Here is a 16,829-nt window from a genome sequence, read left to right as displayed (position 1 = left end):
ATATATATATATAAAAAGAAAGATGATGAAACTTTCCAAACAAAAGCGCTGGCAGGTCGATAGACACACAAACAAACACAAACATACACACAAAATTCTAGCTTTCGCAACCAATGGTTGCCTCGTCAGGAAAGAGGGAAGGAGAAGGAAAGACAAAAGGATATGGGTTTTAAGGGAGAGGGTAAGGAGTCATTCCAATCCCGGGAGCGGAAAGACTTACCTTAGGGGGAAAAAAGGACAGGTATACACTCGCACACACACACATATCCATCCACACATACACAGACCAATGTTTGTGTTTGTTTGTGTGTCTATCGACCTGCCAGCGCTTTTGTTTGGTAAGTTTCATCATCTTTCTTTTTAGATATATTTTTCCCACGTGGAATGTTTACCTCTATTTTATATATATATATATATATATATATATATATATATTAATAGAGGGAAACATTCCACATGGGAAAAATATATTTAAAAACAAAGATGATGTGACTTACCAAACGAAAGCGCTGGCACGTCGATAGACACACAAACAAACACAAACATACACACAAAATTCAAGCTTTCGCAACAAACTGTTGCCTCATCAGGAAAGAGGGCATATAATAGAGGGAAACATTCCACGTGGGAAAAATATATCTAAAAACAAAGATGATGAGACTTACCAAACAAAACCGCTGGCAGGTCGATAGACAAACAAACACAAACATACACACAAAATTCTAGCTTTCGCAACCAACGGTTGCTTCGTCAGGAAAGAGGGAAAGAGAGGGAAAGACGAAAGGATGTGGGTTTTAAGGGAGAGGGTAAGGAGTCATTCCAATCCCGGGAGCGGAAAGACTTGCCTTAGGGGGAAAAATGGACGGGTATACACTCGCACACACACACATATCCATCCGCACATACACAGACACAAGCAGACATTTGTAAAGGCAAAGAGTTTGGGCAGAGATGTCAGTCGAGGCGGAAGTAAAGAGGCAAAGATGTTGTTGAAAGACAGGTGAGGTATGAGCGACGGCAACTTGAAATTAGTGGAGGTTGAGGCCTGGCGGGTAACGAGAAGAGAGGATATACTGAAGGGAAAGTTCCCATCTCCGGAGTTCTGACAGGTTGGTGTTAGTGGGAAGTATCCAGATAACCCAGACGGTGTAACACTGTGCCAAGATGTGCTGGCCGTGCACCAAGGCATGTTTAGCCACAAGGTGATCCTCATTACCAACAAACACTGTCTGCCTGTGTCCATTCATGCGAATGGACAGTTTGTTGCTGGTCATTCCCCACCTCCTCTTCCTCAAAATCACCCTCTCCAAACCTTCCAGGAATTTCTGACTTCCAGCCTTGCCTCTCAATCCTTCTTAAAAAACCTTAATCCTACTCCCAACATCACCACTGCTGAAGCCCAAGCTATCCGTGATCTGAAGGCTGACCGTTCCATCATCATTCTTCTGGCGGACAAGGGTTCCACGACCGTGGTACTTGATCGTCGGGAGTATGTGGCTGAGGGACTGCGTCAGCTTTCAGACAACACCACATACAAAGTTTGCCAAGGTAATCCCATTCCTGATGTCCAGGCGGAGCTTCAAGGAATCCTCAGAACCTTAGGCCCCCTGCAAAACCTTTCACCTGACTCCATCAACCTCCTGACCCCACCTACACCCCACACCCCTACCTTCTACCTTCTTCCTAAAATTCACAAACCCAATCATCCTGGCCGTCCCATTTTAGCTGGTTACCAAGCCCCCACAGAACGTATTTCTGCCTATGTAGATCAACACCTTCAACCCATTACATGCAGTCTCCCATCCTTCATCAAAGACACCAACCACTTTCTCGAACGCCTGGAATCCTTACCCAGTCTGTTACCCCCGGAAACCATCCTTGTAACCATTGATACTACTCCTTTATACACAAATATTCCGCACATCCAGGGCCTCGCTGTGATGGAGCACTTCCTTTCACGCCGATCACCTGCCACCCTACCTAAGACCTCTTTCCTCATTAGCTTAGCCAGCTTCATCCTGACCCACAACTTCTTCACTTTTGAAGGCCAGACATACCAACAATTAAAGGGAACAGACATGGGTACCAGGATGGTCCCCTCGTACGCCAACCTATTCATGGGTTTCTTAGAGGAAGCCTTCTTGGTCACCCAGGCCTGCCAACCCAAAGTTTGGTACAGATTTATTGATGACATCTTCATGATCTGGACTCACAGTGAAGAAGAACTCCAGAATTTCCTCTCCAACCTCAACTCCTTTGGTTCCATCAGATTCACCTGGTCCTACTCCAAATCCCATGCCACTTTCCTTGATGTTGACCTCCATCTGTCCAATGGCCAGCTTCACACGACCGTCCACATCAAACCCACAAACAAGCAACAGTACCTCCATTATGACAGCTGCCACCAATTCCACATCAAACGGTCCCTTCCCTACAGCCTAGGTCTTCGTGGCAAACGAATCTGCTCCAGTCCAGAATCCCTGAACCATTACACCAACAACCTGACAACAGCTTTCGCATCCCGCAACTACCCTCCTGATCTCGTACAGAAGCAAATAACCAGAGCCACTTCCTCATCCCCTCAAACCCAGAACCTCCCACAGAAGTACCACAAAAGTGCCCCACTTGTGACAGGATACTTTCCGGGACTGGATCAGACTCTGAATGTGGCTCTCCAGCAGGGATACGACTTCCTCAAATCCTGCCCTGAAATGAGATCCATCCTTCATCAAATCCTCCCCACTCCACCAAGAGTGTCTTTCCGCCGTCCACCTAAGCTTCGTAACCTCTTAGTTTATCCCTATGAAATCCCCAAACCACCTTCCCTACCCTCTGGCTCCTACCCTTGTAACCGCCCCCGGTGTAAAACCTGTCCCATGCACCCTCCCACCACCACCTACTCCAGTCCTGTAACCCGGAAGGTGTACACGATCAAAGGCAGAGCCACGTGTGACAGCACCCACGTGATCTACCAACTGATCTGCCTACACTGTGAAGTTTTCTTTGTGGGAATGACCAACAACAAACTGTCCATTCGCACGAATGGACACTGGCAGACAGTGTTTGTTGGTAATGAGGATCACCCTGTGGCTAAACATGCCTTGGTGCACCGCCAGCACATCTTGGCACAGTGTTACACCGTCCGGGTTATCTGGATACTTCCCACTAACACCAACCTGTCAGAACTCCGGAGATGGGAACTTTCCCTTCAGTATATCCTCTCTTCTCGTTACCCGCCAGGCTTCAACCTCCGCTAATTACAAGTTGCCGCCGCTCATACCTCACCTGTCTTTCAACATCTTTGCCTCTTTACTTCCGCCTCGACTGACATCTCTGCCCAAACTCTTTGCCTTTACAAATGTCTGCTTGTGTCTGTGTATGTGCGGATGGATATGTGTGTGTGTGCGAGTGTATACCTGTCCTTTTTTCCCACTAAGGTAAGTCTTTCCGCTCCCGGGATTGGAATGACTCCTTACCCTCTCCCTTAAAACCAACATCCTTTCATCTTTCCCTCTCCTTCCCTCTTTCCTGATGAGGCAACCGTTGGTTGCGAAAGCTAGAATTTTGTGTGTATGTTTGTGTTTGCTTGTGTGTCTATCGACCTGCCAGCGCTTTCGTTCGGTAAGTCACCTTATCTTTGTTTTTATATGTATATATATTTGTGACTTACCGAATGAAAGCGCTGGCAGGTCGATAGACACACAAACAAACACAAACATACACACAAAATTCTAGCTTTCGCAACCAACGGTTGCTTCGTCAGGATAGAGGGAAGGAGAGGGAAAGACGAAAGGTTGTGGGTTTTAAGGGAGAGGGTAAGGAGTCATTCCAATCCCGGGAGCGGAAAGGCTTACTTTAGGGGGTAAAAAGGACAGGTATACACTCGCACACACACACACACACACACACACACACACATCCATCCACACATATAGAGACACAAGCAGACATATGTAAAGGCCTTTACATATGTCTGCTTGTGTCTCTATATGTGCGGATGGATATGTGTGTGTGTGTGGGGGGGGGGAGTGTATACCTGTCCCTTTTTCTCCCTAAGGTAAGTCTTTCTGCTCCCGGGATTGGAATGACTCCTTACCCTCTCCCTTAAAACCCACATCCTTTCGTCTTTCCCTCTCCTTCCCTCTTTCCTGATGAAGCAGCCGTTGGTTACGAAAGTTTGAATTTTGTGTGTGTGTGTGTGTGTGTGTGTGTGTGTGTGTTTGTTAGTGTCTCTATCAACATACCAACGCTTTCGTTTGGTAAGTTATATCATCTTTGTTTTATATATATAGTTGTATGTCTCATTTGAAATGTTTTTCTTTTAAATTATGTAAATCCCTGATCAAGATATTATGTATTTTTCTTGTCTACACCTTCCCATTGAAGTTATTTTAATGATTTTTCACTTTTATCAATCTCCAGTGATTCATGGAGCTGCCAGTGATACATCTAGCAGCACTAGGCAGACATGTCATGGATTAACATTAAATGATAACATGCTGTACCATGACTTATCAGTTATGGAATTTTTGTATACATCAGTGACGCCATATGTAAAAATCTAGCATATAAAAATGGACAAACATTTCACATAATAAAAACAGAATTTCTGCATAAAGTAATACTTGCACATAATGGTATATATTGCTACACTACATTTAATTTTTTACAAAAATATAAAATTAAATACAGAATATTTGAACAATGACACTAATATGGTTACTGATACCAAAAGCTGACAATCACTGATATAGATACACTGTTATAAAAGTCTACCAATTTTTGACAAGAGAGAAGAGTACCAGAGAGAAGAAAATGGTTTATTTGGAATATACTTCTGTGTGTCATCTTGGTACAGGAAAAAAAAGTGCCACTGGGAGTGCAAATCACCTCTCCTACCAAATGCTGCATAAAAAATTTTCTTCACCTCATCATATGTACAGCATTCTTCTAACTTGACATATTGTTTCAGAAGATATCTAACTTCACATAGAACATTATGAACTGGTTTCACATGTAAGTGTTGTGAAATGAATGATTGGAAATGGACAACCCATTGATGTGTATATATTGATGACATTTTGAAAGCTTATTTCACAGATATCTTGTAATTACCCTCATGGCTTCTTCTAGAGCAGGCATTGCCTGGTTCAAATCTGCTTGGGCAACATCAGCAAGCTTTTTGCAGGCTGCTTCCTCTTCACCAATTCTTAAGCTCTTTGCAGCTACCGACTTCTGTTGTTCATCTGCCTCTCTTTTTTGTGTCATAATCGTTACAAGGTATTCATCACACTGTTGCTGGAACTCTACCACTGTGGAAACAAAATGAAAGTCTCAGAATGTTACTGTTTACAGTTTGTTGAATGGCAGCAACAAGATTTTTGAATACATATAAATTTACCCTTTACTTGTGACTCTTCCAGTTCAACAGACATTAACTGCACTTTTTCACGAGTATCATCAATTTTAAACAAACCATTCCTCAGTTTATTTGCAGCATTTGCTGTTTCCCAGCGTTTTTCATTCAGCATACTGCAATAAATAATATGCTCAAATAAATAGTACATTGAAACTGATGAAATAAAAATTAAGTGTTGTATTAATTGTAGTTATTTTTATGTTTTTCTTAAGAAATGCTGACAAATTCTGTTCAATATCCCATTTCACAAAATAAGGGTCCAAAAGTAGTACTTTTGAAAAGCTACAATTATTTTCCCTATTGTAGGATTTCTGTATCTACAATATGCAAGACAGAGATTACTACTAAAACATTGTGCACAAGTTAATAAGAGTGAGAAGTTACGCACATTGTACATAACAAAGGTTGGAGGGGGCAATGAAAACTAGTTACAGTGAAGAAAAAACACTCTTTGCTTCACTCTGTTTCTTCAGTGTCTTTCCTGTCTATTTTTCACTGCCCTCTCCCAACTTTGCTATGTAGAATGCACTTAGCTTCTCACTCTTATTAACTCATGCATGATGTTTTAGTAGTAATCCTCTCTTACGTATTACCCTGTCTTCCACCTTTAAGCTCTCATGTTTTTAAATCTAGTCCTATGCGTCCCCAACAGTCTGTCTTTCTTTCACATCCCATACGGTAAGTCTCCTCTGACCTGTGGTTCTGGGTGACTTTCCCAAAATCTACCCCTCTTCCTAGACCTCTCCAGCCTTTTCCTTCTCCCTTCTTCCTTCCCCTTCAACCCTTCTGCCTGAAGAAGGAGCCACTGGCTCTGAAAGCTTGCCAGTCACAACAGTCTTTCATGTGTGAGTGTTCTGCCGCAGCTTGGTGAGTACATTTTTTATATGTGGTTCATAGGACATTATGACATCATAGACCTACTGCACAATTACTGTTGAGCTGTACTGAGGTAACAGTCATTTAAGTATTAAAAAAGCTATAACATATGTTAAAACAGAGCAGGAAATGGCACTCACAGTGGCTTGCTTGGCATATATTGCTTTTGTATCTGTTGAGACTATTGGCAAATCATGTTTTACCAGATACAGCCTATGAACCCACTCATTAATAGGTATGGAGTTTGGATATCAATGATCAGATTCATTTTGTCACCCAGAACCCCAGGTCAGGGGAGAGTTACAAGATGGGATGAGAAGAAAAGACTGATTGTTGGTAGAGATTTCAAGTCTCTGTCAACAATCAATCTTCCCTTTACATTCCATCCAGTCAGTCTCCCCTGACATGGGATTCTAGGTGACTTTTCCAAAATCTTCCGAATTTCCTCAACCTCACCCTTCCTTTCCCTTCACCTCTCTTCCCTGCCCTTCAACCCTTCTGGCAGAAGAAGATGCCACTGGCTCTGAAAGCTGCCACTGCTTGGCAAGTAGATTCTTTTTTATCTATCCAATTACATTTTATTTCCAAAAACTGATTATTTTTGTTGATATTTTAGTTGTGCTTGTTTGCATTTCATTTGAACAATGCTCACTTATGCATAGCACTGAAATTGCTGTATTTTGGGATATGTCTGTGTTACTTAAGCTTTTTGCACATTAGTGAGTATTGCAAGAAAGGAAAGATTGATTGTTGGGAGAGATTTCAAACTTGCACACTGTTAACACCTTTCATACATGTGTTCTCCTGCCGCTGCCTGGTAAGTAGATTTTTTATCTATTAAATTACACTAAACAAGCACAGCTAGTTTTATATATTCTAAAATGATAAATTGCATTTGCATACAAAACTTTTGGTGTTTTGTGTATGTGCATTTGTCAAAAAGAGATATAAATCAAATTATATACCAATGGAGATGGTAAAATATATGATCTTTCATGCTTTTTCAACAAAATTGATTGTTTACAAATTCTTGGGTTGCAGTCAAGTTGTTATTTTCTCTTTACACAATATTTTGACAATTTCCTCACTTTTCTCCACCAGGTATTGAAAACAGATTATACTACTCGCTATTTGATCTGCACCAAACTGTGAATGGTACACCCTGTATACAGCCCTAATGATTGTTTCCTGGCTCTCCTAAAGAAGAAATTGGTCAACAGATTCAAATTGAGCATAATACACTACTGGCCATTAAAATTGCTACACCAAGAAGAAATGCAGATGATAAATGGGTATTCATTGGACAAATATATTATACTAGAACTGGCATGTGATTACATTTTCATGCAGTTTGGGTGCGTAGATCCTGAGAAATCAGTACCCAGAACAACCACCTCTGGCAGTAATAACGGCCTTGATATGCCTAGGCATTGAGTCAAACAGAGCTTGGATGGCGTGTACAGGTACAGCTACCTATGCAGCTTTAATACGATACCACAGTTCATCAAGAGTAGAGATTGGAATATTGTGGCGAGCCAGTTGCTCGGCCACCACTGACCAGATGTTCTCAATTGGTAAGAGATCTGGAGAATGTGCTGGCCAGGGCAGCAGTCGAACATTTTCTGTATCCAGAAAGGCCCGTAAAGGACCTGCAACATGCGGTCGTGCATTATCCTGCTGAAATGTAGGGTTTCGCAAGGATCGAATGAAGGGCAGAGCCACGGGTCATAACGCATCTGAAATGTAACATCCACTATTCAAAGTGCCGTCAATGCGAACAAGAGGTGACCGAGATGTGTAACCAATGGCGCCCCATACCATCACCTTAGGTGATACGCCAGTATGGCGATGACAAATACACGCTTCCAATGTGCGTTCACCGCGATGTCGCCAGACACAGATATGACCATCATAATGCTGTAAACAGAACCTGGATTCATCCAAAAAAATGATGTTTTGCCATTCGTGCACCCAGGTTCGTCGTTGAGTACACCATCGCAGGTGCTCCTGTCTGTGATGTAGTGTCAAGGGTAACCGCAGCCATAGTCTCTGAGCTGATAGTCCATGCTGCTGCAAACGTCATTGAAATGTTCATGCAGATGGTTGTTGTCTTGCAAACGTTCCCATCTGTTGACTCAGGGATCGAGACTTGGCTGCACGATCTGTTACAGCCACGCAGATAAGATGCCTGTCATCTCAACTGCAAGTGATACGAGGCCATTGGGATGCAGCACAGCATTCCGTATTACCCTCCTGAACCCACCGATCCCATATTCTGCTAACAGTCATTGGCTCTCGACCAACGCAAGCAGCAATGTCGCGATATGATAAACCGCAATCGTGATAGGCTACAATCCGATCTTTATCAAAGTCGGAAACGTGATGGTATGCATTTCTCCTCCTTACACGAGGCATCAAAACAGCGTTTCACCAGGCAATGCCGGACAACTGCTGTTTGTGTATGAGAAATTGGTTGTAAACTTTCCTCATGTCAGCACGTTGTAGGTGTCGCCACCAGTGCCAACCTTATGTGAATGCTTTGAAAAGCTAATCATTTGCATATCACAGAATCTTCTTCCTGTCAGTTAAATTTCATGTCTGTAGCACATCATCTTTGTGGTGTAGCAATTTTAATGGCCAGTAGTGTATTTTTGCCTAAAATGTAAAAAAAAAAAAAAAAAAAAAAATGTAGTAAGAATGCCACGAGAAAACCCACTTAATAGTGGAGACAGAGTAAATCAAGTGCTGGATTCATGTAAGACACACAGTTTATCACTGCATTACATAAGGCAGACGAGCCTGCTTCAAACAAGAGAAATGAATCATAAGACTCCTCCGATAACACAACTTGGCTTTGAGCTTCAAGGAGTAAATTACAAACTACAATGTATTGAGTTGTTTACAAGCAGACACCATCCTCTTTGCCTACTTTGTGATTGGTCAACTTGCTTATTTGTTTGTAATAGCTTTATCTTGAATGAACTCTTTAATAGAGTAAAAACTATTTTTTTTTTTTTGTAGCTTAAAAGCTCTTTGGTTTCCAGCCAGGTGGCAGTGTCATAAGACCACACCATTTCAACAAGCGACATACTCATCATCTTCTGGCAAAGTGCTGAGATTCTGTTGATGCCACTCATGTCTATGGTGTATCCCCTGCACCTGGCTCCACGATGCTGGGTACAGAGAGGCTGGCAAGTGGGTCGGGGGGTAAAATTGCAGTGGTGGAGGTAGCAGGCGCACCGTTTGCATTTCTACAAGACCATTTCAGGCTTGTCTCGCAAGGAGTACAGTGGCTGGCACACTGACGGTGAATTGACACTGTCGCTGGATTCCATTCCACACTCAGTTGGTATCCTTGACATTTGTTTACAAAATTCTTGTCAATCCAACTTTTGAATGACTATTTTGTGACATTGTCCCAATATCTGGTGGCTTGCCTTTCCACCTTTGTGTTCTCGAAGTTAAATGTGTGGTCCTCCATGATGCTCTGTTCTGCTATCACCAATTTCTCCATCTGTCCCAACCACACATGCCCAATGTGTTAATTGCAATGTTTAGAATACATCACTGCCTTTGTCCAATGTAATGTTGACTGAATTCGCATACGACACTGTAAATTCCTGGTACGGTGAGTTTAAGTGGGTCGTCTTTCGCAGAGTTGAGCCACTCTTTCATCTTTGGCGATGGTTGGAAGATGGTTTTCAAGTTCAATTTTTCCAGAAGCCTCCCAGTGTTGGCTGACAGTGGTCCCAAGTACATAACAAAAGTTTGTGACTTGTCTTCTTCTCCCTCTCCCCGATTTTCCACAACACGTCTTGTCTTGAACATCCTCATAATCTGTGCTTCGTAGTACCCATTTTTGCGAAATGAGCATTCAAGATGAGAGACATCACGGGAAATTTGGAACAGGGAGAAGTCAAGAAACTGGCTTTTCTTCCATATTTGGGTTCCCCTGTAAAGCAAAACTAGGAGGCTCCTGAAAAAACCGAACATAAAAACCATCTTCTGACCACCGCCGAAGACGAAAGGGTGGCTTGGCTCTGCAAAAGACCCATTTAAACTCAATGTACCAGGAATTTACAGCATCGCCTTTGAATGCAGTCAATATTACATTGGACAAAAGCAGTAATGTATTCTGAACATTGCAATACATATCGGGCATGTGTGGCTGGGACAGATGGAGAAATCAGTCATAGCAGAACACAGCATCAAGGAAAACTACACATTTGATTTCAGGAACATCAAGTTGCTCTGCCAAGCCGTTTGCTACTGGGACAGCATCATAAAAGAGTCCATCAAAATTCGGATTCACAAGGATCTTAGTAAACAGAGATGAAGGATATCAACTGAGTGTGGCATGGAATCCAGCGATAGCAGTAATTTGTCGAGTGCACACCCACCACCTTCTTTCTCATGAGACAGGGCCAGAGTGCCCTGGCAGAGATGGCATGCCCGTTACCCCCACCACCGTGTTTTCACCCCCTCCCACCCCACCCACCAGCTCTCTGTACCCAGCCTCCAGGAGCCAGGTAGAGGGGGGCACACTGCAGATACAAGTAGGACAGCATCCACAAAATCTTGACAATTTGCCAGAAGATAATGAGTATACCACTCATTGCAGTTTTATAATATTGTCACCTGGCTGGAAACCTGAAAGCTTTTTATCAGCTGTGTATGCTGGGAAAGTCTACATTCACGTGTTTTTATTAAATATTCTTTAAGATACGTTTTAAATTTATAGAGTTCCTTCATGTTTTTGATCTCTTTTGGCAGTCTACTACATATCTTGACTCCTTCTATGAAGGTACAAGCAATCGCTGTATCTCATTTGATGATAATGTATGGAGCTGTTTGCTGCATATTGCATTCTATTGAGGTCCAAGCAATTGCTGTATCTCGTTTGATGATAATGTATGGAGCTGTTTGCGGCATATTGCTCAATGCTTTTTGCATAAAAACTGCAGTTTTGAATACATATTCACTTGGAACTGTCAGAATACCCCATTTTTTGAACAGCTCAATGCAGTGGGCCATTCTGTGGCTCTTGCCCATTATTCCGTTGGCTTGTTTTTTTCAGTTTAAACACATTTTCCACATTCTGAGCATTTTCACCCCGAATATTATGCTGTAACAGATGTTGTAATGTATGTCTCTGTATGTTGCTTTTAGGCATGAGCTATTACACACTGTGGTTAGTATTTGCAAGACACAGAATGTGCTAATCCATTTTCCAAGTACACTGGTAGGTTCATCCACGTTTAATTGTTGATCAACATACATGCCTAAAAATTTTGTGCCAGTTAGACACTCTTATCATTTCATTTTGTATTTTATGCGTTGTTATATCGCCATGACTGACATCTCTGCCCAAACTCTTTGCCTTTACAAATGTCTGCTTGTGTCTGTGTATGTGCGGATGGATATGTGTGTGTGTGCGAGTGTATACCCGTCCTTTTTTCCCCCTAAGGTAAGTCTTTCCACTCCCGGGATTGGAATGACTCCTTACCCTCTCCCTTAAAACCCACATCCTTTTGTCTTTCCCTCTCCTTCCCTCTTTCCTGACGAAGCAACCGTTGGTTGCGAAAGCTAGAATGTTGTGTGTATGTTTGTGTTTGTTTGTGTGTCTATCAACCTGCCAGTGCTTTTGTTTGGTAAGTCTCATCATCTTTGTTTTTAGATATAATTTTCCCACGTGGAATGTTTCCCTCTATTATATTCATATCATTAATTTGAACCCAACAATTACGTTTGTTATTGTCACTGTTGCATTTCGAAATCTTTTCTGTCGTCTTATTTTCTCTTTCTGTTTTTGCCAGTAGTTTCACTTTGTATTCACCTTCTCTTTTTTACCGTAATCTAGTATACAATTTCATCACGCCGATATATACTCAATAATACGTAATATGTAACCCACTTCCAAACCATAACCAAAAAAAATTTTTTTCCGCTTTCAACACTAGCGCTGCTATAAAATCCACCGTTTCTATTTCACAAACAGTTCCTTTCTCCTATTAAACAACCATTTCGGCTAGTTCTAATAACTTTTGCTTTATTTCCATTTCCGTTTTTCTCACATCACTGATCATTTTTAGCTGCTTCCCACAGAATTTAACGTAATTATTTCTTCGTCAGACAATTGTTAACCTCATCTTCATAATCTGCCACCACAAAACCACTCCTTTTAATACATTTACACGTAGTTTTTTCGAAATTTTCCCGAATTTCTCCACCCTTTAACGTGTTTTGGCGGCAACACAACCACCTAACCTATATGCACATCGTTGTCTACCAACCCAAGTTCACCACAGGATTAACATAGCCCAGCTTTAACCAACACTTTTTCGCCTTTTTTCACACCAGATCTCCAGTTGCTTCCTAGTTCACCTTTATCTCTCCCCATATATTTTTATTTTCATTTTCATTTCAGCCTCATGTTACACTTTCCACCTTCTAATACCATGGCACCCTCACAACACCCCCACAACGACCCCATTAAGTTTTATTTACATTCCCTCCCCAAACATGCCTTCGCCCTATCCAGATTAAACTCCCATTTTTTATTTTCTCAGGCTTGTCTGACATTTGGCATTACCCCCAAAGGCCTCACACTTAAAGTTCCCATCTCTGGCTGCAAACCTTCTTTCCATCAGTCCCTATACCAGATCCAAACTGAACAATCCATTGCCCTCGCCCACCTAATCCTTCACCTACACATCAACTCAGCCAATGAACGCACCCGTCAACTCCTATCCTTAATAAAAGTCCTCAATCTTTCCTCTCCCACATCCACACCGGCTGTTCAGAGCATCCTCCTACAGGCCAACCGCAAATTAGAACAGCATGCCACCCTCCACCCTAAAAAACTATCCAATCTTCTGGTTTCCCACCTCCGGAAAGGCAACTCACTCACCCTTCACAACGTTTCCAGCAAACCTCAACCTCCTCTCATTGCACACAGACCCAGTCTCTCCCACCTACTCAATCTCCCACTTCCAGCTCCACTCCCTCCAAAACCTCAAAATTCCAATCAACACAATCTGGAACCACAACACCCTAATTCAGTAGTTAACCTTTCCTCCAAACCCCTCTCCCAATCCGAAACTTCTGTCCTATCCAAAGGCCTCACCTTCAGCCCCACTCCCAGATTCAACCAAACAGCCCTCGTCAAAGATTTATTGTCCTACACTCGTACTCTCTGCTGGAAATATCACTTTGCCACGAAGAAAAATGATCCTAATCCTACTCCCAATGATCCAACTCCCCAAGACACTATCCAAATTGAACCCTGCCTGGAACAGATCCATCCTCCGTCACAGCGGGACCCACCTCCTCTTCCTCAAAATCACTCTCTCCAAACCTTCCAGGAATTTCTGACTTCCAGCCTTGCCTCTCAATCCTTCTTAAAAAACCTTAATCCTACTCCCAACATCACCACTGCTGAAGCCCAAGCTATCCGTGATCTGAAGGCTGACCGGTCCATCGTCATTCTTCCGGCGGACAAGGGTTCCACGACCGTAGTACTTGATCATCGGAAGTATGTGACTGAGGGAGTGCGTCAGCTTTCAGACAACACCACATACAAAGTTTGCCAAGGTAATCCCATTCCTGATGTCCAGGTGGAGCTTCAAGGAATCCTCAGAACCTTAGGCCCCCTACAAAACCTTTCACCTGACTCCATCAACCTCCTGACCCCACCGACACCCCACACCCCTACCTTCTACCTTCTTCCTAAAATTCACAAACCCAATCATCCTGGCCGTCCCATTGTAACTGGTTACCAAGCCCCCACAGAATGTATTTCTGCCTACATAGATCAACACCATCAACCCATTACATGCAGTCTCCCATCCTTCATCAAAGACACCAACCACTTTCTCGAACGCCTGGAATCCTTATCCAGTCTGTTACCCCCGGAAACCATCCTTGTAACCATTGATGCCACTTCTTTATACACAAATATTCCGCACGTCCAGGGCCTCGCTGCGCTGGAGCACTTCCTTTCACGCCGATCACCTGCCACCCCACCTAAAACCTCTTTCCTCATTACCTTAGCCAGCTTCATCCTGACCCACAACTTCTTCACTTTTGAAGGCCAGACATACCAACAATTAAAGGGAACAGCCATGGGTACCAGGATGGCCCCCTCGTATGCCAACCTTTTCATGGGTCGCTTAGACGAAGCCTTCTTGGTTACCCAGGCCTGCCAACCCAAAGTTTGGTACAGATTTATTGATGACATCTTCATGATCTGGACTCACAGTGAAGAAGAACTCCAGAATTTCCTCTCCAACCTCAACTCCTTTGGTTCCATCAGATTCACCTGGTCCTACTCCAAATCCCATGCCACTTTCCTTGACGTTGACCTCCATCTGTCCAATGGCCAGCTTCACACGTCCGTCCACATCAAACCCACCAACAAGCAACAGTACCTCCATTATGACAGCTGCCACCCATTCCACATCAAACGGTCCCTTCCCTACAGCCTAGGTCTTCGTGGCAAACGAATCTGCTCCAGTCCAGAATCCCTGAACTATTACACCAACAACCTGAAAACAGCTTTCGCATCCCGCAACTACCCTCCCGACCTGATACAGAAGCAAATAACCAGAGCCACTTCCTCATCCCCTCAAACCCAGAACTATCGACTCGACCTGCCAGCGCTTTTGTTTGGTAAGTCTCATCATCTTTGTTTTTAGATAGGTTTTTTATTTATTTAGATGTTCATGTTATTAGTCATTTTTACATTAAGAGTTACTTTATTGATATTTGACCAGTAGCAGACTGCCATAACAGCCTTTTCAGCTTTTACTACTAACGTTTCTGGTGTCCTGTCTGTAATTATTATACTACTGCCATCAGCAAATAACACAGTTTCTCCTTGCATGACCCACTGTAGGAAGTCAATAACACATATGAGAATCAGTATTGGGCCTAACATGCTCCCTTGAGGGACTCCAATGTTCAAATATTCTGGGTCTGAAAGATGTTTTACTATATAATTAAAGCCACTTGAAATTTGCTATATCTCTAATCTCTGCACTCTGTCTGTTAGTTAAGACCTAAACCATTTATTTACCATCCTCCTTAGTCCTATAGCTCCAAGCACACCGAAAAGATTTCATGATTAACTTTGTCAAATGCTTCACCTGGGAAAATGCCTGTTGCTTCTTCTCTTCTATCTAGTGCTTGTACAACTACTTTTGTAAATTTTGCTATAGCAGCTTGTGGTCCTTTCCAGACCATAAACCAAACTGTTCTTTTGCACAGAAGTTAGTATTTATTTAAATAATCCATATGTCTGTTTTTCATAACGGTTCGTATTACTTTTGAAAAGCAAGACAGTAATGAAACTGCTCTGTAATTCTCTATATTTTCTGTACCACTTTTTTTATGCATGGGACAGACTTTTGTCCGCTTTAGGGAATCAAGGAAGCAATCTGATAAGAATCACTCATTTACAATCTCTGTTAAGGGCACTTTTATGCTGCTAATGCAGTCTTTTAGTAGACACATTGGAACCTCATGTAGACCTGTGGACATTTTACTCTTAATGTATGTACAATCCTACTGATTCCCCACAAAGTGGTGGCTAACAGCAGCATTGTGTAAGACACATACCAAAATTCTGCATGACCTGCTGAAGTGTTGAAAGATCAATGCTGGCAGTGACATCCTCAGTGGCTCTTTTCAGCTCAGCAATGGTTTTGGCGTTATTGCTGTACACTTGTCTTTAACATAGCCCACAAAAAGAAGTTGCACATGTGAAGATTTGGAGAATATGGCAGCCAATCATTGCCCATGCCAGTGGCCTCTGTGTACCCCAGAGTCAGAATGTGGCTCCCAAAGTGCTCCTCCAGAACATGAAACACTCTCCTGCTTCGCTAGGAGTGAGCTCCATCTTGCATGAACCACATCTTGTCAAAATCAGTGTCACTTTGGATAATAGGGATAAAATCATCTTCCAAACCCATCATGTACTGTTAGGCAGCCACCATGCCATCAAGGAATATCGTACCAATTATTCCGTGGCTGGACATTGCACACCACACAGTCACCCGTTGAGGATAAAGAGACTTTTTGATTGTGAAATGTGGATTCTCAGTCCCCAAATGTGCCAGTTTTGCTTGTTGACAAACCCAGTCAAATGAAAGTGGGCCTTTTCACTAAACCAAACCATACAGTGCATACTAAATCACTAAACCAAACCATACAGTGCATACTAATTCCCATAATGCCCCATGGCCAACTGTGCAGTTTGAATGTCCTAACGCAAACCACAGGCAGTTTGAATGTCCTAACGCAAACCATTCAGAAGTTATGACAATTATATTTCATATAGCTCAATAATTATCATCCTGTATCCTTATCTCTAATTTTATGTTCATTTGCTCTGGCTTTGTTTCACCAGTTTCTTGTTTTACTATAGTCCAAATGGGTTTGCTTTTATTGTTTGAGTTCTGTATGAACTTATCTTTTTGGATTCTTTTTGCTTCCTGCAGAAGTTTTCTGTACATCTTTTTGTAGCTGAGAAAGA

General features: G+C 42.5%; 1 protein-coding gene across 1 annotated transcript in view; it reads right to left on the bottom strand.

Moving 5' to 3' along the window:
* The window catches only part of LOC124802831 (dynein axonemal heavy chain 2), a 1,031,222-nt gene that overhangs the window by 282,756 nt on the left and 731,637 nt on the right, over window positions 1-16,829 (bottom strand). Inside the window, 2 exon segments of the mRNA XM_047263843.1 lie at window positions 5,116-5,312; window positions 5,402-5,532. Coding sequence (XP_047119799.1) covers window positions 5,116-5,312; window positions 5,402-5,532 — 328 coding nt within the window.

Source organism: Schistocerca piceifrons, chromosome 6 (assembly GCF_021461385.2).
Source record: "Schistocerca piceifrons isolate TAMUIC-IGC-003096 chromosome 6, iqSchPice1.1, whole genome shotgun sequence".
In the NCBI taxonomy this organism is placed as follows: Eukaryota; Metazoa; Arthropoda; class Insecta; order Orthoptera; family Acrididae; genus Schistocerca; species Schistocerca piceifrons.
This window is presented reverse-complemented; position numbering and strand designations above follow the sequence as displayed.